Source organism: Anser brachyrhynchus, assembly GCF_964034855.1.
Source record: "Anser brachyrhynchus genome assembly, chromosome: 4".
Lineage (NCBI taxonomy): Eukaryota > Metazoa > Chordata > Aves > Anseriformes > Anatidae > Anser > Anser brachyrhynchus.
The window spans coordinates 65,885,853-65,908,025 of record NC_137698.1 but is presented as its reverse complement, the minus strand read 5'-3'; the positions used below and the strand labels follow the sequence as shown (position 1 = coordinate 65,908,025).

Below are 22,173 nucleotides of genomic sequence, written 5' to 3'. Positions count from 1 at the left end.
AGAAACTATAATAGGAACTCATTTATGTAGCAGCTCAAAAGGCAAAGAACACAGTTCTCCTCTTTCATTCAAAATATGTTTGTTTTTAATTTTTCAATATGAAGTATGAAATGAAGCCTGAAGCACAAAGATTAAAACATCTAACAATAACAAAAACATCACTTTTGTCAGTATATCATTTCCTGTTTCTTTTGATTTCAGTGTTCTTTTCACACAGCAAGTTCTCTGTTTCTGTGCACAGACACCTGGGCCAGTAAGTTGATTTCTCAGCTATGGACAAAATAGTGATATAGTGTCTAAGTACATTCCTGCTGCAATTTATTTTACTTATCTATATACACATCTACCCACAAGTCAGGCAATAAGATAGTCAAAACCTTATGCAAATATATCCCTTTTTCAAGAAAACTCAGCCTTACAGTAATTGTAGGTTTGCAAGCACAACTCTGTCCCAAGAATTGACCTAATCATAGCCTAAAGAAAATTTCCTTTTTGATTACATGGCTACCTCTTCTCTAGCTATTCTACACACTCTTGCACATCTCAGAACAATCCTCATCAAGGCAAATGTTATTTATGTATTAAATAGAACTGGGAGACTACAGCTGCACTGGCCCACACCTGTAAGTGTTGAATTTAGTGCATGACAGAATACAAAGACAGAATATGGAACCAAAAGGAATTCCTGGAAAGTGCATTAAGAGGCCGAGAATAAGTTTTCTTGAACAGGAAAGTGATGTAAGGTTTCAAAGTGTTCACAATCAAATATATTGAAATACAGAAGCAAAGATGGTTCCTAAGCTTGCAATACCATGAGGCAATTCTGACGACAATTTTTGCATTATGACATCAGCTATTTAGAACAAGAGATATATCTTTCTAAAGATATAAATCACAGGATGAAAACTGAAGATAAAATTCATTTTTTCCACAATTCTCTGTTTGTAATTTTTCAGAACAGACTTTCTACTAAGCCTGCCATTTGTCTCGCTAGATGTGAATAACAAGATTACAACTTCAAGGACTCTATCCTCATCCAGTATGTACTTGCGTACAAGAGTTGAGGCTTCAGACTAAACTATTCAAAAGCCCATTTGTGTTTTAAAAATTCAAACAATTTTAATATTTTAATATTCCCCCTCGAGTTATTGAGAAAAATCAGATTTAATACTCACCAAGCATCTGATTTATATAAATATCTTATAAACTTTAATACTGGTGCCTTTGCGCACTTAAGAGCCACAAGGGATATGAGAATAGGGAATAGTTGCATGGAAAGTCAGTGGGAAAAGATCTGGTTTCTTAGTTATAAAGCAATAAAGGGCATGTATTTAAAATTACATATTTTAATATTTCACGTAGCCTATACTGGATGCTGCAGAAAATGAGTAGGTTGGTTCTGAACTTTGCATATGCTTGTTGATCGTAACAAATCCAGGTGGGGGGCCTGAGCTATGTGCCCAGGCGCTGTGTGGTCAAGTGTGTGCATGCTGAAGACGGAGGAAAGCTTACCCTTCTGAACCCTAAATGTGACCACTCCTGCTTCACGTATTATTCCTCTCTCTCATCTGCAGGATTTGCCATCAGGGAAGGTAACAGGGATATGGCTCAGATTAATGGCAGTGATTTGCTCTACAGCACTGGAAATACAGAGCTCCCTCAGTAGAGGTGGACTGCTACCTGTCTTACCCACATTGCATCTCTTTGGAGAGAGGTTTATAAAGTACAGAAAAGGGAATGTTCAGTCACAAACATATAAACTTCATAAATGAACTATGTTGATGATCCATGATTAATGTATCAAAATGCATTATATTTCTATGTTGAAACAACTGCTCTATAATGAAGGTTTCATATTTAAATGAATTAATTCTATCTTCAAGTCATACCTGTAGGGATTGTTTTGCTTGAAAGTGGTCCTGTGGTGGCAGGTTAGTATGGTTTTGTTTAGATCTCTGGATAAGTTTAACGGTGAGTTAGTAGTTGAGGCGTAAACTTGTTTGTTTGACTGAAGGAAAGCAGTGGTGAGCAGCAATGTATTTTGTTTTTGTTTATGGCTTTGTCTAGAACCTCTTTATCAGCACAGGATTCCTGACACAGTACCCTCAGAATGCCCTACCCCGGTGTGCATACAGCTATTCTGAACAAAATCCCATTTGTCTGGGACAGCAAATCCCCACGCCGTGTGCACACATATGGTAGTGGCAGTGCTACCATGCTGGGGACTCTGGCTCTTCACCCCGTCACGCTGACAGCAGCCTGCAGCAAAAACATTATGGCTGTTTCTCATCCCCAGGCACAAAGTGACCACATCTTTCATTAGGAAGTGAATCCCTCCAGCTTAGGGAGTGTTTCTCAAGATTATACATATTTAGTGAACAATCATAAAAGATAACTTGGTTCCAATTCCCATGAATTCACTTCACTTGAATTCATTGCCTGATCTGAACAACATTCATCCCTGCACAGAGTGTTAATGTGAAATTAATGTGCCTCATAATTTCCAGTTAAATCTTCAAAATAAGCAGCTGTAGGAGAGAAGCCATGGTGATAAGGCAAGTGGAAGCAGAGAGCAGGACAAGGTGAAAGCAACCAGCAAACCAGCAGCCAGTCAACACGAATCCCTGAGGAGCACTAAATGGTGGTCACTCCTGGTCTGAGGACACCACTAGCAGACTGGATGTGCAGAAGTAGGGCAATGACGAGCTAAAGGGAGGGCTTGTTGCCAGGGAGAGTGGCACAACATGAGTTAAAGAAGAAAGACAAATACTATTATCTGATATGATCATTTACTGTAGTATTTCACTTTATTGTGCAAGGATTTTTTTTTTTTCCCAGGGTAGGCCATGTTATTTTATGCTTTGTGAACTAGTGGGCAAGCTCAGGGCCCTGTGCTGAAAGCTGCCATCGACCAACAGTAAAAAGTGAAATCAGACGCAAAATTCTGAAGGCCACGAGACGTGATTGGAGTCCCATGGTGGTAGCTAGACCCACACAAGCCCCTGGCTGTGTTCCAACCAACACTGAGCCCTTTGTCACTTTTTAGTGACATTTAAAGTAAGCCAAAAGAAACCAACTTTTATCACAGAACTAGAGTATCCCCAGATGGTACTGTAACGATACAGCTCTGCTGGAGCCATGACACAGGGATAACAGGCAAAGTCCTCCTCTGCTGACAAGCCCTTTGCTTGACTCTCCCCTTGGCACACTCACAACTGGAGGGGCATGGAGATCCAGTGCGAGGACACCAACAGAGAAGCAGGAGCAAAAAGCAGCTGTGTTTATGCTGCCTTTGTACAATGTTCCCCATCTCCTTCCAGTTATCTAGGGCATGGGCCTGGTTGGGCTGCCTGGCTCCACAGCAGCTTGGTAGGAAGCCAGGAGTGTGCTCCAGCTGCCTTCACGCCACCACGGCTCACTCACTGTGCAATGAAGACGAGAGGGTGGCGGTCCTCTGGGCTGCCAGCTGCAAGGGCACCTTCAGGTGCAGTAGACCCAAAGCAGGGCAGGGAAAGCTGCAGGAACAACAGCTAATTTAATAATAATAATAACAACAGCAAACATCACAGAACCAACAAAAATGAAAAGGACCTTAAAAAGTCCTTTAGTTCACTCTCCTATTCCCATTTCAAAGGCAGGATCAGATTATAACCTACTCATGACAGATGCTATTCTGCATCCTTAAATAATTTCTTATTATGGACACTGCACAGTTTCCTTAGTGATTTATTTCTGTCTTTCTTCCATTAGACATTTTTTCCCAATACCCCACCTAAATGTCTCTTGGGTATTTTCAGCTCATCATTTCTGATTTTACCCACAGCAGGCAGAGAAACATTTCTTCCCTTCCTTACTGAGGAACCTTTGACATGTTTGAGGCCTTTACTCAAGACTGGGAATGGCAGGCAGATGGCAAATGACTTATGCAGAAAGCTTATGCATGGGTCCATTGCATCCAGGTCTGTAAATATAACATAGATATAACATCAGGAAATCCATCAGGCAGAAAGCCATCTGTTAATACTTGGGTACTAGGAACAATGGTTTAAGTGGTGAAATTGAGCAAATGGTGAAAAAATGAGAAGAATCCCATTGTTTTGTTGAACTATGTGCTACAGAATTGACCTTAATCTCCTTCACAGAATTTCTCTGTTGGCAGTGGAGTAGTGGTGTATGATCTTTAACTTCCTAACAGATATATTTATCAATTTCATCTTCTACAGCAGTGAACATTGAATGAAGAGAAAGTGATTCTGTCCAAAAAGCATATCTGGGCATTGTTTTAATGGACCTTATGATCATTATCCATCTATCTCGTCTTATCCGCAAAAAAATATGGAAATTGCTTAGTGGCGTAATGATACCACACTTATTAATATGCATTTCTAAAGAAAAATGCAGCAAATTTCTATAAAATTTTCCATTCTTTCTTCCTAACTTTTAAAGTTTTTCTTCATGTTTTAGTATAATTCTTTCTTGAGTGACTTCAACTTTGCCTTTAATTTAATTCTTAAAAAAATTCCAAATATTTGAAGAAATGACATGGAAAACCCTTAAGTATGTACAATTTGTCTTGCTGGCATTTTCCTGGACCAGCAGCTAAAGGGACTGAGGATGGAAAGGCTTAGTTCTGATAAACTACTGCTCCTTATCAGGTTTTGTATGTGCCACTCTTTCTAGAGCCAAGCTGAAAGACGGAAGAGAGAAGAGGTGACTAGTACACAGGCCAAAGCTTTTGTCCTATAACAGTAAGTGGTTTGTTGGTAGATAATGTCTAGATGATTCTCAAAACTGAGCAAGAATACTAATTTGCTATAGCTTCTTAGGAGCTCAGATGTGTCTATGTGCACTGCACACTGAGACCTAGATTCATCTCCACTGAGACATCAAACTGAGATTTCCTGTGCAGGCACTAGGGAAATATAGGACCCTCTAGAGGGTAGCATCAAAATTATTTACTAATTGCCCATTGGCTTAGCTGAGGAATTAAAGGCAATTTTATTCCTAACTTACCACTTCATCTGACCCAAAACCCTAATTACATAGCCCTAAGAGAGGAATTTAAAGGCTCTGTTCCCCTATAGACATGTTTGAGGCCTTTAGTCTACATTCAGTGATACCAACAACCTTTTTTTCCTGCATATCTCGTTTCATCTCCTGGTCACAGCTTTTCTATACTGACTCATACAACAGCTTACCAGTTGCAGTCATATCCTGACTACGTTGTATTTATGATACCAATATGGTGACCCAACACTTTTCTTCAAGAATAGTTTCGTCATTTTGAGTGGCAGGAAGAGAAAAACAATTCTGAAATGAAAGAAAACAGAAGCCATTTTAAAGAAAATTTCTCTCTCTCTACAAAATAGTATGAAGAGAAAGAATGCAGATAATACCAACTATGTAAGCAACTCAATGATTTTTACAGGTTGCCAACAGGTATAATTGTGCCTGATGATCTACCTTCACAGCTTGAGACTAATTTAGTACAAACAAGAGACCTCTAACTGAATATGGAGTCTCCCACAGCAAGGTCTTTTCAGAAGTGGTCCACGCTGACAGTAATCCAAAGTCATCAACACTTGGCAATTGATTCAGAGACCTATGAAAAATATGTGGATGGTCTCAGCTCAGTACCTAATTATAAAGTGGCCGTAGTGTGGAAATCTCCTTTATAATTAATTTGTAGCTACACCAACGAAGCCTCGGATGTTTTCCCAAGAGTTAGACAGGGATGGGAAGAGCATCATCTATGGGCGGTCACCGATAGCTTGCAAGCAGCTGGCTGCCCATACTGGTCTTGGAGTAATACTAACCAGTAATGTTTGCCCAATTTCCTTGCAAATGCAAAGTTCAAAGTATTACTATTTATTTGCATTTACAGCTTTTATTTCTCAATGTTCTGAATATCTGAATGTCATTTTACCAAGAAAAAAAAGGAAAACCTTAGCTTCATGAAGGAGCTTTTGTTTTATGTATTCCCACTGCGTAAGAATAAAAAAGATTGAATACTATCAGTTGTCCTAAAGAAAATACAATGCAGACTCACAAATTTGGCAGGGAATTTAGTTTGTAAAAGCATTACCAAGATAATACAAGTCACATTATTTTTATAGCTAGGATATTGCATTCTGCTGTCGAGGCAGCTGCAGTCGGACTCCGCTTGGACAGCAGATGGTGTCCTACTGTAACACTATGTAACAGTGCTCAAAGAGGAATCTTAAAACAGCCTTTAAAAGACTCTTCAATTCTTATTTAATTCCTTTAATTGGCTTAATAGACTATGGAATAGAAATGAAGGATCTGTTTAAACACTACACTGAATTTTAAAGGTAATCATGTCAAAAACAGTGACATGGTTCCATTTCTGAGAGTATTTTCCAGTATTTAAAGGAGCTTTTGAAGAATGTAATCATATCACTTCGGTGCCTAAGTGGCCCATTTCAAAGTCAACATGGGCAAATAAGCATTAAAAATCACTCTGAGGGTCAGATGTCTCGCACTTACCTGCACCTTTGAAAATTTTCCCATTTCATTATATATTATCTGCATATAATATAGAGAAATCTAAATTTACATATGTCCTGGCAAAGGTAACGCAAAGACTTACGAGCTTACAATAGCAAGGACCATTTTTTCTTCTGTGTTGTATAACATCTTGTGCAGTGGGCATCTGGTCTGTGCTGGAGCTCTCAGACACAACATCATACAATTAAAAATCCATATGTATTCAATTTAGCCCTGGTAAATGGCACACTGTCACAGTGATATTAAACCTAAAAGAAAGAATTCAATGCATTCAGCCTGCATCCAAAGACATTTTCCTTGCATGATTGTCTTTTCCCTGATCCTTGAGAGTTGCAGAAGCTCAGAGTACTTGGTGAATAATGAGGTGAATTGGATGGTAAGCAGAAATATGCTGCAATAAGGTCCTACAGGTCTGCTGATGACATTGGACTTGATGCCTCAGGAATCAGGTAGGTAAAGATGAAGGATTATTCCAGGATTGGAGCCTGTAAAAGTGTAGCACAGAACCTGACTCATGACAAAGCCTGCTCTAAAAGGACTCCTCTAATGGTTCCCTTTTCACATCAATTGCTGAATCACAGCTGTGGCCACTTCTGGGTCTGATGCATTGCTGAGCAGGCTGGTGTGACTCATCTCAGGGTTATCTGGAGTTTGCTAGCCTAGATTGAATTTACTGTCACTGGGAGGGCAAAATTTGTTGGGAACAGTTTTGTCATTCATATTCCAAGGTGGTGAAATCTTTGCCTGCTGGAGCAGATAATCACCATTTTTGTGTAGCCAAACTAGGGCTGGGGCAGAGGAGTCATAAATGGTGTTATTCACATGATCATCACTGAATCACATTCTTCCTTTTCACAGAAACCCCTGTAAAATTCTACCCTGTTTTTGCTGCTTTCATAATAAAATAATTGTTCGTGTAGCCCCAAGTTATGGGAGTAGTCTCCACTGATTTTTGGTGAGACTCTTCATTTGAGAAAGCACTCTTGCCTCAGTCCTTTACAGAAACAATATTGTATTAGTCATATGAAGGAGATATCTTCTCCTTCTCAGGAAATGTTTTAGTTTTCTTCATCATCCCAGAATACGATAGAGGATGCAAAGGTCAATATTATCCAAAAAACATTTACATAACCTCTCCAAAAGCAATAAAATGATGAAACCCAGAATCTGCAAATTGTGGTGATTTGTAGCTCTTTGATTTATAGCCCTGTTGGGTTCAGAGTGAATGATTTCTACAGAGACCAGTCCCTCTAATCGGAATTTTACAAGAAACGGATGTGCTAAAAGAAACAGAAAGCTAACAGGGCTTCTGGTTACATTTTCAGCCTGATTTATAGAGCTGTAAAACTCTCTGTATCAGGGAGCTGACACCAATTTCTAGAGAGCTGTGAACATTTGTTTTCATCTGATTTTCCTGCAGGGTTTCTAGACCCACTTCATTCACAAAAGACCCCAGTGAAATCCACGTCAGGTGTTAAAGAGCATAGGAAGCTGGTGTCACAAGCGAGGTGGTGGTAAGGAAGGACAAGTTTTGTAACTGAGCAAAAAGAAACTAGCTCTGGGAATGTCTGGTCTGGGGACAGAAGTCTACTTTTAAGGAGTCAGGAGCAGAAATATTACAGGTGTTACCTGGGTTGAAATGGCTCAAAGTGGTGCTGGTCCATTGTGGTGAGGGAGGTTGTAGAACTGAGCAGTCGTGGAGCAGAAGGTGAGCTGGTGGACAAGTCAGAAACTTGTCCTTCAGACAGAAACTTGGCCTTCACACTCGCTGTCAGAGGTGAATGTCACCTGCACAGGGTCAGGTGACAGCACGCCCACCAAGCCAAACCACCAAGTCCTCTAAGCTAAGCACATTGCCCAAGGTAAGAGAGCAAATAGAGATGGGCAGGACAAGGCATGGGTCAGGCACAAGGGTCAGGAGAAGAGTCAGGTGCAAAGGCTCAAGTCAAGAGCAGGTACATCACCAGGAACTGGCCTTCCGGATCTGAACACAATCAAATCTCTGTCTGCCTCTGTGAGGACGCTAAACTGTTAGGTCTACAACCAGGGGAGAGCTCCATGGCTTGCATCTTGACAGGTGTGCTCCTTCTTAGAACTAGAAACATGTAGAAGTATTTGGCTTGCGTTTTCATGTCCAAAACAAAGACAATATGAAAGGTAAAGAAGTGTTTGGCTTGCATTTTCATGCCCAAAACAAAGACAATATGAAAGGTAAAGTAACATGAGGCTTCTTCTGAGAGGATAAACTGTACCCTTCCAGAAACCAAATTGCTCATCGATCACAGCTCATTGAGGGTGCTTGAGCTAGCATCCCATTCAAGGAGAGCTGCAACAGATTCAAAAGGAAAGGAAAACAGAGAATTATTTTAAATGAGCACTTTCAAGCCTAGGGGATCTTCAGATCTAAGGCCCTGATCCAACCACTTGTTACATTCCAGGACACTTAGCGGGTTGTGGGCAGGCACAACCATGCCCAACTGGCAGAGGTTTTAGGATCAAAGCCCAGCGCATTTATGTGCTGACTAACAGGCTAACACATACAATGGTAACTTCTGTGAACATAGCATTCAAGAATGTTATGCTGGTTGAGCTCTGATGCTTATTTTAATATGTCAAATTATTAAATATTAAATATTTTATTAAATGGTTTAGTAACAAGTCAGTGTTGTTTCATTTTTAGTGTCAATAAAAAAAAAAGTTATTAATTAGTAAACCAAGGTAAACCAAGGTGCATTTTTTCATTAAAATGCACAGTTTATTGCCACTTTCCAAGGATTTGGTTCCTTTATTAAAAAACAAAAAATAAAAAAAAATGTCTTAAATTAATTATAAAGATCTAACTTACAAGGAGAGGCCCTGATCTAGAAAACACATACGCTTATGCGTAATTTAACTGCATGAGTAACTTCACAGAATTCAGTGGGTGAGAGAGAAGCTGTGACCCGTGGAGCTCCTAATGTGGGTAAAGTTATTCATGGGCACAACTGTTTGCAGGACTGGAGCCAAATATAACACATACAAATTCCCATCTAGAAGAAAAGGCAAATTAATACACAGTAAAAAGCAATTACATGTTACTGGATGTTCTAACAACTATATATATCCAATAATAAGTGCATGAACAAAAGTATGGGTTCAAAGATGGACAGTGGGACAGGAGTATAATTGAAAGATAATGAATGTTGAGGTAGAATAAAATGGAAAGATGAATTGAACACAGTATAATTCTCTTCATGTTAGAGTTTCTCTGAGTTGTTTCTTAGGTTCAACAAGTGTACACAGGAAATAGTTAAATGAAAAAAACATGGTTGCATTCAATGACCATCTTTGGACACCAAATACAGATGTTGTGCTGCCTAAAAAACACTTTTTTTTTTCTTTTCTTAAGGTGTTTTAGAGCAGAGCACCTGAGACAGATGCTCAGATGCCCAGTGTGCTCAGTAAGTGAGAGGAAGGCACCTTTAAGGTTAAATTAAAAAAGCCTTGTACCACACTCAGTACACTGCATTTTATATTAGATAACCTTTGAGCTCTTCAGCTCTTCCTAGAGCCTGTCATAAAATATGCATAAACACTTCAGTCCCCCTGGGCCGGGCTGTGGATGCGTTAAGCACTCTGGAAGTTCTCCTTACAAATTGCCAGTAAAGTAGCTTTGCCAATGTTTATGTTCATGCCCATGCCCCACTTATTTTGCCCATAGTAAATAAATGCTGCTGCCAGGCACAATACAATGCACACAGTGTCTTTTGCACAGTTCTTGCTGCTCTTCAAGGCAAGCCACATCTTTAGGGATGTGTTTCTAGCTCTTCACCTCCCTCCCTCCACCTGTACTTTGGCAGACTCTGCGTGGAAGATATGATTGCTTTGGTCACTTCAGCTCCATTCCATGCCAGCTGGCTATTTTTTTTTCCCTGCAAATATCTGGCTGCTGTTCTTGGAGTCACTTCTCAGCAAACTCTCTCCCCTCCGGCTGTGTATGGCTCTTGTGCAGATCTCCTGGAAGTACTTCTACTCTGGATGCTACCACAGCATGGTAGGAAAATTACAAAAAATTGCAATTATTTTAGCAAACCTTTCTTCTGGGTGCACAAACGGAATGCACACTGTCAACAGTTGGACATTTTTTTCATATGTGTACCATGTGAAGTATATAAATGCTTTCTTTCTGCTCACTTGGAGGAAAAAACAAACAAACCTGAGTAAACCCTTATTTCCCAGTTGCAATTAGACTTTAAAAAAAAAATAATAGTAGGAGAAAGAAAGAAAGAGAGAGAGAGATCCTGCTCATAACAATGAAGAGTTTTGCAAAAGGGAAAGTCCACTCTCCTCTTGGTGGCATTGTCACCTTACAGGCTTCAGTCCCCTATGGATTTCTAACCATCCCTCCCTGCAGCCTCTGTTTTGCCGCCACGGCCATCAGCAAGGTCACAGCTCTAAATGTCATCAGGCACCCGATCCAGCTTTAAAATGCAGTAATATGCTTTGTGACGTGTAGCCAAGAGGATCCTCTGTCACCTAAGGGAAGAAATGAGGAACAGGGTCTTAAGGCCGAGTAGATAAGCCAGTACCACCTCTAAATGCCTCGAAATGTGAAGCCCCCTCATCAGGCACAATACAACCATTTTGCAGGTTAATCAGGTGCTCGCTGCAGGCCTGAACCTGCTTGTCCCTGTGTAAACAGTGGCGTTGCTGTCACTCAGTTTATATTCAGGCTGAACTCTCATGGGGGATGCAGGGAGTTCTGTCTGAAGGGAGCAGCCAGTGAAGATAAGGGTTAATCATATCTGGAACAGACAAGAGCTCTATTACTTGCTACAAGACCATCCAAAATAGTGCCCCTTCTGTTTTTTTCACCCCTTTGTGCAAGAGATTGCTTTACTGTTTTTTTGAATGCGAGCTAACTTTAGTTATCAGTACCCAAAAAGCAAGTCCCTGCAGGGTCCCCACTGACAAATCCTGCCAGGCAGTCATGCCCTTTCCTCTGTGCTGAATGCGGTAATTAGAGAGATGCAATTTTCCAGTAGTGCTTGACAGCCTACATCAAAGGCACAGAAACTGTTTCTGGACATTGAAAAGATAAAATTCTAATACTAACTGATGCCTCCTTCAGTTTTTATTGCAGTTCAATGTAAACAGATGCTGCTGTTTCTAAAACTGTTGTTCAGATCTGTCAGGGTATATACATTGCAGCAGTGATATCTACTGCAGTAAACGCTGATATTTACCATCATGTGTATATACTTGAATCAATCATCTCCGTGCCATTAGCTGTATGTGTGCTTACACATTCACAGATGTCTGCCCTTACATGTACATGCACACAAATACAAACACATGCATATGAATTAAATGGAAACCGTAACCCAATCTTAACTAGGGTTTTAAATTAATCATAATACATACACACACTCACAAACACTGGGCTATATTTAACTTTCACATAAGCAGTGTAGAACTATTATCTTCTGTGGAGCTCTACAGTTTATGAGTCAGACCCAAGTCTATTAGTTTGCCTGTGGAAAGACGCCACTGACTTTATTGGGCTTTGGACCAGACCCGAAGCCAATGGTTAATTGTCTCATATAATATAACTTTCCCTTCCAGAAAACTTAAGATAAACTTAGATTCTAATTCCAATAACTCTCTATAATTTTTTCCAAACAGATTCCTTATGGAATGGAAATGCCCATTCTTGTTCTGGGCATTTTTCAATACTTTTGCATTTCTTTGTTTTGAAAATCAGTTCAGTCATGTTAAACATTATACAAGCTTGAAAAAGATCACAGCCTCCAACTATCCAAAGTGAAATTCTCAAATATACATAGCTCAGAAATAAATGTCATTAGAAAGTTCAAACTTGTCTGGTATTAAAGCCATCTTGGAGGAAGGGAAAACAATTCACATTTGAAGAAATTCAGCCCTGTGTTTTAAAAAGTAAGAATAGTTTAGGATTACGAGTCCATCTCAGCTTTCTCATTTTATTATATGCTCTTTGCAGGTTTCTATTTTCTCTCCAGTTCTTTTTTTTTCAACATGGATTGATGTTGAGTATGTACTTGAAAGATGTGATTATTTAAAGGGAAAATTAACATGCCTGCACCAGGTTTCTTGAGTTAAAGGGAGAGCTGACTAAAGATCCTCATTTGAACTCTGAGCTAATAAGGATGTTAGGTTCATCCTAATTCAGGTATCATAGCTGAAAAAAAGGAATTAATGACATTTCTGTTAAGAAATGACCCTCAAAGAGTCTTTTGACTAAAGATGCTGCCAATCTTCCTTTGAATAATGTCTAAATTAAAATTCTGAATTAAAAGCTCACGTCTAAGCTTTCTGAACATAGGTATTGGATACAGTTAATACTCATACTATAAAAAGGATGTGGCTAAAGTGTTTGAGCTGTGCTGAGCACTAAAGGAAGTTGCTGTTTGAATTGCAATTTACACCGATATGTTTTTTATCCAATACAATCACGCTGCCTTCTGGCTCTCAGCTGATGAGGGTCTTGCATTTAGGTTCCCAGCTAAGTGGCAGCTGGGAACATCTCCGTTCAGTAACCTGCAGTGTCTGCACAGTCAGGTGGGTGCCTCCAGGGGAAGTAATTAATTCAAGGCAATTCATGCTTAAAGTGTTGAAGTGAGTATGCCGACTCCTGTTTCTCTCCATGCCTATTCCAGCCCCACAGCACATGTATCGTATTTTGTAACCCTGCTTTCTGTTTTATAAATAGAATTTAATGCATGTTGTTTATGTAGCCTCCTACCCAAAGGGAGGATTGACAATGTCACAGAAAGAAAAATCTTCAGTCAGACTGACAACATCCATGACATCCCAATGACTCTTCTTGTGGTTTACCATGGATATGGCATTCACAGTAAGTCCAAAGCTCATTACAAGGTTTTGAAAAGCATTTATGGCTTTTAGTGAGTAAAGTGTGAGGAGCAGATGCTCCCCAAGACATGAGCCTGAGTTAATAAGAGGGCAGGTCTAGGAATCCCAGAAAGTCTCTTCCAGTCCTTTGCTGATGTAAATGGGAACAGGTCCATTTTCTTACACGTAAATGCATTTACAGTGTAAGACCCCTTATTTTTAAAGCGTCCCAGCATTACTTCTGTATTTATGTTAGCTGTTATTTGCATAATAATGCCCAATGCACACAAAACATTGGATCAAAAGAAAGTTATTTCTTTCCTCCAGCTTGCCTTTTGGAAATAATTCTCTTCTCCTCCCTTCCTGAGAGCTTCCCCACACCATTTTGCAGTCCTCCAGTTAACATAATTTTGTCATCCTTTTCTACCAGTCCTCATCTCCAGCTGCCACTTCCTTACGCTCTTGCATGCAAAGTGAGCCTGAGTAATGGCAAAATCTCTAAATCCTACCTCCCTGGGTGCTCCTTCTCTTTCCAGCCCTCCACCAGGCAGGGACAGTGGTGGTCAGAGGCTCTTGAATGTATTTGTTGTCACAGGGTACCTCCTTCTCCAAAGTACATCAAGTGCACATTCTGCCCTGCTTGGTGCTGTGTGTCAGACACAAAACACCTCCAACAAAAGCATTGCTCAATTAGGCTGAAAGCACCTTTACTTTGGTCTGCATCTTTTCATGCCCGTGTCCCCAGATCTCAGTCCTGCCTGATGCTGACCATCCTGACCCCGCTGCCCCATTGTCTGCCCCAGCTTCCAGGTTGGATTCTGAACACAGAATCAGTCTCAGATTTTGAACATTGCTCCTACAAACTCCTTCCCAAGGTCGGTCTTACTATCAAGGACGGAGTTGGTACTATTTAACTGAACAGCTCTGATTGTCCCGTGAGCCTGCTGAAGAGGTTTGTTTCTTTTCCTCAGTGCTAAGCCAGAAGATATGCTACAAGTGCTTGAACCACCATGAGAATCAACCGAGACCCTGCAGCACAGCAGCCAGGAGCCCAGGGGTGGGGTCCTCAGCAGTGTCCAGAGATGAAATGGGGAGCGTTGCACGGTGGCTTTACTGCACATTCCTGGTCTCCCGAGGGGGACCGACTCCAGGTAGCTCCCCCTCCTGTTCTCCCTCTGATCCCTGCCGGGTGGGAAGCAGGGCCAGCCCGGAGCAATAAAAGATCTCTGCCATGAAGAAGTACAATGAAGCGGAGTTAACGTCGACCGATTTATTGTTGTAAGCAAATCACTACCACATCTCTCCGTTGTGATTTAATACTTGTAGTTAAATGACTCAGAGCTCTTGCTTCTGGCACTGCCTCCAGGCTCTCCTGCCCCAGAGCTGGGCAGACAATGGGTACATGGTGCAGAGGGGCCTCGGGCCAGCTTCTGGGGGCAGTGGGTTGGGATGCCCATTATTGCCGTGCCTCATTTTTGGGCTCCCTGCTGCGGAACAGATTGCTCCGGCCAGGGACAGATACCACTGTGCTTCACACAAGGTGTGGGGAGAGTTAAAAGCTAAGGAAATGGAACTTCAGAAATCCACAGGCTCCCTGGGTTAAGATATATATACACACACACATATATATACATATATATACACACTTCTGGGCCCCCACGCTGTGCTAGGCAGCGAGAAGGTGTCTCGTTCTGCCACAAACTCTCTGGCAGCTCAGTGCCTAAGCCACATCAGCCTGCTTTTGTGGAAAACTAGGGAGGGAAGAGAACCACCTCGTCACATCCGACAGCTCATTGGGTACAGTATAGGATATCCCAAGCAATGGGAGCCTTACTTTCCAGTCCCCACTCTGCTGGATTTAATTTGGGTTGCCCTGCGGCTCCAAGGAGTGTCCTGACCATGAGGCTCTTTAGGAGGCCGCTTTTTCGTGCTGTCTCTGGCCACCTCTGTGTCTAATATAAAACCAAACGTATCATGAGGAGAGCTGAAGAGCAATTATCTCTGAGTCACTAATAAATCGTCGATTGGGATTTTCGCTCTGCTTACGAAATACCTGAGTGCAGATGTTTACCTGAAATGGGGAGGCACCAGGGGGTCAGCGCCCCTTCTCCTGTGGGTGTCCAGCCTCTTTGCTCAGCACACCTTTCAGTTTCCAGCCCTTTGGGAGGAAGGGCTGATGTGAGGGGACTCAGGCCAGATGCTGAGCCTTGCTTTAAGCGTACCAGTGCTGGTGAGGAGCTGAGGAGCAGGCTGCCCCCCCCACCTCCGCCCGGCCTTTACAATGGGCAAAGCTCGGCAGCTCCCTGCTTTGCCGCTGCTGGCTGAGGGCTGTGTTCCCAGGCACAATCCTGAGCAGCAGGAGGCTGCTACTGCTCTGCCCAACTCTCTCGCTGAATTTAGCCTGCCCTCACTTTTTCAAAACGGGCTTTTAGCTCCTAATTCACTTGAGCACTGTGGAAATCGCGAGATAAAGCATCAAAGGCAACAGGGCACCGGGCTGCGTTTCGAGTCAAATCGCAAATTCAGCCGGAGAGCCCGAAACTCCCAGGAATTCGGAGCAGACAGCAAAGCCGTGGTTTCACCGAAGGTTTGCTTAGCAGGTTTTTCCAGCAGCCGTGTTCTCTGGGGTTAACAAGAAGAGTCTTCCCTTCCTTTTGAGGCTCTCAACCCGCGGCTGCCCACCCCTCTGCCCGAGCCCCGCAGCCGGGCTCCTCGGAGCGCAAGGATGCAAAGAACCGATTGCGGGCAAAAGTGCCCGAAGAGGCTGGTTTCATGCTCACAGCCGCCGGCCAAACCCTACAACCGGGCTCGTTTGTGGAAATAAAAGTAGAAAAATGGCTTCCTCGGTTGGTGTGGGTGTGTTTTGCACACTCGCCATGCTCTGGCTCCCGTGCCCTGAATTTCCTTCCCTCCGTGGAAACCGGCGCATCAGTGTGTGTGTGTTACACGTATGTGCTCGGGGCCCCTCTGTTTTCTCTCGCCTGTCTGCCCAGGCTCTCTCGGAGTGTGTGCAGATAGGCGGGGGGGTATCAGAGTGACTGGGGGGGGTGGCGGGGGAGAGGGAGTTATTAGGAAACTTTGCTTTGGCTACTCTCTGTCCTTGGGGCTGCGTGGCGCCAGCACCCTCAAGTTGAAAGGAAAACAGCCATTCTCACTTCCAACTGCCCACTGAGCTCCTTAAGGCGACAAAGACACAAAAGTGAGTTTTATTTGCTGGTAAGCCAGAGGCAAGAAAAAAGAAAAGCCAATTCCCCCTTAAAAAGAGCCGACAAATCCTTTTTGCTCTTTTGTGTGAGCTTTTCCTATTCACATGGAGCGTTCATCCGTGTGATTCCCAACTTATTGTCATTACTTAGTTATTAATTGTTCTCATCTGGGTTTAATTGAGCAACCAAGGACTTTAGCCCAAGGGTCAGGGGGAAATCTTAAAGCAAAGACACGTTCAATAGGAATCCTGCGCTTCGAATATCCATCCCGAGTTGACATAATGTAAAAAAAAAAAAAAAAAAAAGGAGGGGGGGTGGTAAATACAGACAAAGCGGAGAGATGAAAGGGTCCCGGCTAGCTCGGAGCCCCGCATTGCCGTGCCCGCAGCGCCCAAAGGTGCCGGCGGAGGGGAGAGGGGCTTGCGGGGAGCCAGCTCGCGGCGGTGCTCGCTATTTCAACTCTACTTTATTTTTATTTTTTATTTTTTAAGAGCTTCTTTACAGGATAAACCTGGCCTCCTGTGCGATTAGATCTTCTCCCCAAACCCGCGGTCTAATCGCGCAGAGGCTAAGTTTATCTCCAGCCTTTTCTGCCGGAGACGCAACGTGGGAAAAAAGCCGGCACCGCGCTCTCCCGGTCCGGCGCGGCGTTGGGCGCTGGGGTCAGGATCACAGACACCGTCATTCGCACACAGAAAAGAAATGATCGGAAAAAAAAAAAAAAAGCCAGACCAAAAATAATAAAAAAAAAGACCCACAAAAAAAAAACAAAACTCACGCCAGCCCAGCCAGGACTGAGCGGCCAGAGCGGAGCGAGAGATGAGAAGAGGGGGATTAGAGCAGCGAGCTCTGGAGAAAGTGACTAGGTTCAGGTATGTTGTTTCGCTGAGTTATTGAAAGCATCACTGATATTTAGGAGATGATAAAAGTCCCGCCTCGCCCCCAGCTACAGTCTCGCTGGAGCCACAGTGCCTGCAGAAGATTGCCTAGCCTCATTACAGCAATTATTTTCCTTCTAACTTTGCTTCAACCTTAACGTTTTAAATTGCTGGAAATGAAAGCAGAGAAAAAAAAAAAAAAGAGAGAGAGAGAGCGCTAGAGAAAAGAAAGAAAAGGGAAGGAAAGAAAGAAAAATACAAAGAGTCCCAATTTCTCAGCGCCCATTCCCGGCACATAAAGATAAAGCAATAAGGTAAAAAGTAACAAGGGAAATCCACCCTCTCCCCTAGCCTAAGGACCCTCCAAACGAAATCAGGTCTAGGGGGGCAATGAGGGGGCTCTGGGGGCGCAGCCGGTGGGGGGACGCGGTGCTGCCGGGGTCGGCGGGCGCTGCGCGGTGCGGAGCGGCACGGCACAGCCCGGCACCGTCCTGCCCGGCACGGCACGGCACGGCACTGCCTCGGCCGTGGTCGGCGGTTTCTGCACGGCCGCGGTGACCGAGCCGGGTTTCCAGCGGGGCCGGGCGCTGGGGGCTGCGGGGCGCCCGGAGCCCCGGGGCTGGGCAGGAGCCGGCGCCGAGCGGTCCCGACCGCCAGCCCCGCGGGCGGCGGGTCCCGCCCCTGGCTGCTGTGTCCCCGAACAGCCCCGTTCCCACCCCCCGGCTCCTAACAACCCCGTCCCCATCATCCCGTCCCCTCTGCCCCTTTTCCCGCACCACCCCGGCCGCGGTAGCCCCATCTCCATCCCACCGCCCCAAAGCCCGCCGTGCTCCCTCCTCCTGAAGGAGCTGCGGGGGAAGTCCTCGGGCTCTTCCCAGTCTCGGGAGCTCCTCCTGACTCTGTCTGGGGAGGGATGCCCGGCAGGGCCGGACTGATGCTACCCCAGTACCCACGGCCCCGGATTAGGGGCTGCAACAGAGGGGCTGGGGTCTGTAGGAAGAGATTTCCACCTTCAACCAGCCTTGGGAGCACCTCACCGGGCAGCTCCAGGGCACACAGCGAGCTGAGAGCCCTGCCATGGAAGGAGGAAAAGTTTCTGGTGCGGCCGGTCCCGCTCTCCTGTCCCCGTGACACACAGACACGTTTCATCCAGTGTCAAACCCTGGCAGGGCAAGGAGCAAAGAAGCTGCATGAAACAACGGTAGCTTAAAATTAATTTATTTAACAAATATAGCTATAATATAAATGATAATAAAATTTCAAATATACAGTATATTACATAGTACACAGAGCCCCTTCCACAGGAGCCGGTGGAGGAACAAACACAGGTAACAGCCAGTGCTGCTACACAGGGACATGAGAGGCGCCTCTACGCTTCTGCCTCTTAACCTCGCTTTGCAGAAAGTGAGAGAAAAGTCCTTTCAAGCCCCCTTTTTGCCATTTCTCTTCCACAGTTCCTTCCCCCATGCCGGGGGCTCTCCCCAGGCTGCCAGGCGGGCCGGGGGGAAGCAGGGCAGGGCTGCCCCATGGCCACCCGGTGCTGGGGAGCGGCTGGGGTGATGCCTCCAGTTTTTCCCAGCCAGAGTGTGGAGCAGCTCCCAGGATGGCCACGGAGAGCAGAGCAGGAGTGGAGGGGGGGGAAACGGAGTCGGACTGGAGAAGTCTCTGCCACGGGGCCCGTGGGGGAGTCTGCAGCGAGGGCACGGAGCTGGAGGAGCGGGGAGGGAGCGTGTGCGGGGCCGGCGGGCTGGGCTGGGCAGGGCTCAGCTCTATGTGAGGTGGTACATGCTGTATCCCACATGCGCCGTGTACAGTCCCACGGGAGCCACGGGCAGCCCTGCCCGCTGGAAAGGGCTGGAGGCACCGTACAAGGAGGCGCCGGCCACGGCCGGGCCGCCCAGCGGGAAGGAGATGCCGAAAGCAGCGGGCGGCAGCATGGGCTTGGCTGCCATCTTCAGCTTCTCCAGCTCGGCCTCCTGGAGCCGCTTGGCCTTGGCGCGGCGGTTCTGGAACCAGATCTTCACCTGGGTCTCGGTGAGGCTGAGCGAGCTGGAGAACTCGGCGCGCTCGGCGATAGACAGGTACTGCTTCTGCCGAAACTTCCTCTCCAGGGCCAGCAGCTGTGCCGTGGTGAAGGGTGTCCGGGGCTTCCTGTTCGTCTTGTGCTTGCGCAGGGTGCAGGCTGGGGGGCTCAGCCGCCCTGCACCGACAGCAGCCGGGGGAGAGGCGGGGAAGGAGAGAGACAGCTCGGTTAGCAGCGCCCGGACACGCTCGCCCCGCAGAGCCCCCACCCTGCAGCAGTGGTGGCGGGGACAGTGAGGTCCCCCCAAAGCAAAGTGGCCCAAAAACTCCAGCACCTCCCTGCCTGGGGTGCACTTCAAATTGACATCTCCCCTTGCTGTAGAGCCAACGGGTGCTTCACTAAGCTTTTTCAAGGCTCTCAGGACCAAAGTCACTCGCAGCCACTTGTGCTTCACGGCCAGGAGCCCTGCGGCTCCAGGGCAAACCTCTGCACAGGGTTCTGCGCGCCTCCTCTGCCTTCGCCTCACCGCTCCCCTCTCATTAGAAGCCCACACAAACGAAGGGAATGATCCCTCAAAAAAAAAAATATATATATGCTGTCCTTTTGACTGGATTAAGGGAAAAAAAACAAAAACGGCTGGCTTCTTACACTCACACCCTCTTCATTAGGCCCCTGGGAACCAGATTAAGCATGCAATTAATTATGAGCTTGGAATTAGCACTCAGCCTCTATCTACAGCTCTTCACCAGCCTGCTTCTCTCCTCTTATTTAAGATTTCTAAAGGTCCTCAGCCTCGATCGGCCCGGGTTTACTTAGCAAAAGCAACTTGTACTTTGCAATTTAAGTAAATAAAACCACTGCGGTTCTCTCCGCGAGTCCTTTCGGGAAGCCTTCCTTTCCCCAAAGAAGTGGTCAGCTCTGCTCACAGCTCTAAAAGCACCCCAAAAACTCCGCGAAGCCTCAGCCCAAGCCCTTCCCACGGGAACGGGAGAGGTTTGGGGGCAGGATGCGGCCCGGGACGGGCTGTATCGGCCAGGGGCCGCCGCTCCGCCGGGCTCAGAGCAGGGGATGCACGGGACTTTCCGCTCTCGATCGTGTTTTCGAGAATTTGGGATCTCTCCGGAGTACAGCAGCAAAACCATCGGGAACTGCGGCTCTCGGGACTGCCGAAATAACAACGCCGGAGAGAGCAGCCCGCGGCGCTGAAGCCCGAACAAGTCCGAAGCCGCAGCAACCGGGACCGCGATCAGTGCGCGTCCCTACAAAATAATCGGAGCCGCTTTTAGGAAAAAAATAAATAAATTAAAAACCTAAAATCCCTAAAAATAAACCTCAGTCCCCTGCCGAGGCTAAGTCCCGCTCGCAGACTGCGCACGGTCGCTTCGTGGCCCCAGTGCTGCTAACAGGCAGCCAGGCCGGCTTTCGGGGTTTTCTTTTCTGCTTTTCCTTCCCCTCCCCGGCCAACTTTTGGCACAAGAAACCGCCCTGGCGCGACCGCTCTTCCTTCGCCTCTGAAGCCACCGCCGGGACCGCCCGGGCTCCGGCGACATCTGAAGCATTTCATTCCTTCGGAAACGCCCAAGTGGCCCGGCAGAGAGCGCGACCCGCCGGGAAAACCCCTCCGGGAGAGGCCGGAGCAGAGAGGAAAGCCCCGGGCGGCCCCGCAGCTGTCTCCCCCGCGCCGTCGGGGTCCCGCTACTTACTGGGTGGGGGCGGCGAGAAGCGGGGGCTCTGCATCCAGGGGCTCCGCTCCTGCTTGTCGGGGCTCTCCGCCTTGACGAGCGCTTCCTCGGGCAGCTTGACCAGCCCCCCGACGGCGAAGTGGCCGCCGAGGGGCAGCGGGGACGCCGGCGCCTCCGCCGTCGGGGCGCCCAGGCGGGGGCTGAGGCTCCCTCGGGCGGCCGCCCCGACGGCCGCCGGGACCCCGCTGCCCTCGGGGCCGGCGAGCGGGCCCTCCCTGCCTCCCGGCGCCTTCCTGCGGTCGGCCATGAGCGCCTCCACGCTGAACGGCAGGAGGGAAGGCGAAACCTTGGGCTTGTCGCTCTCCTCCTCCCCGCCCATCGCCGCCGCCGCGACGGGGAGGCCGCCGCCGGGCTTGGCGAAGGCGGAGGCGGGCGGCTCGTCGCTGCGGACCCCGGTGGGCGCGGTGGTCATGTCCGCAGCCGGGGCCATGCAGAGGGGGCCCGCTGCCGCCGTGCTGCGCGGGGGCGGCCGCCGCGGCTCATGGGGGGCGGCGTCGGGGCGCGGGAGCCGTCGGCGCGGTCCGGCCCCGCGGCGGGCGGCGCCCCCTGATAAAGGGGAGCGGGAGGCGGCGCCGCCCAACCGGAGGGCGGGGGGGGCGGGACGAGGCTGCCCATTGGCTGAGGCCGCGGCCCCGACGGCGGGGAGGGGGAAGGAGGAGGGAGGGGAGAGGGCTCGGCCGCCGTCGGGGCGGTGCGGGGCGTCCCGCTCGGCTCCCAGCCGCAGGTGAAGGCGGCCTGGGCCGGCGGCTGGAGCGGGGCGTAACGCGGGAGAAGGGGATGGGACGGGACGGGACGGAGGCTCGGGCATCGGGCAAGGGCTTGCTAACGTCGGGGAAACGCCGGTGGAGGCAGCGAGGCTGGGATTTTCCTCCTGCAACCCCCTGACATGGCCCTGTACCGGGTGTGAGAGCTCTGCGTTGACCCTGTGT

General features: G+C 46.9%; 1 protein-coding gene and 1 long non-coding RNA gene across 4 annotated transcripts; both read right to left on the bottom strand.

Annotated features, from left to right (window-relative positions):
• Positions 1-2,780: 2,780 nt before the first annotated feature.
• Positions 2,781-7,317, bottom strand: LOC308193696. 3 transcript variants are annotated; one of them, XR_013949860.1, is made up of 4 exons: positions 6,878-7,309; positions 6,611-6,776; positions 5,199-5,310; positions 2,781-3,515 (listed from the first exon to the last, which is right to left on the bottom strand). It is a non-coding gene; the product is annotated as an uncharacterized lncRNA (long non-coding RNA). The 3 variants fall into 3 exon arrangements; XR_013949858.1 differs by having other exon boundaries at positions 6,619-7,317; XR_013949859.1 differs by having other exon boundaries at positions 6,611-7,312.
• An 11,364-nt stretch (positions 7,318-18,681) lies between these two features.
• MSX1 (msh homeobox 1) lies at positions 18,682-21,785 on the bottom strand. Its single transcript, XM_080588963.1, has 2 exons — positions 21,206-21,785; positions 18,682-19,679 (listed from the first exon to the last, which is right to left on the bottom strand). The coding sequence occupies exons 1-2, from the start codon at positions 21,672-21,674 to the stop codon at positions 19,249-19,251; spliced, it is 900 nt and encodes a 299-aa protein (XP_080445089.1). The 5' UTR covers positions 21,675-21,785; the 3' UTR covers positions 18,682-19,248.
• Between the last annotated feature and the right edge of the window lie 388 nt (positions 21,786-22,173).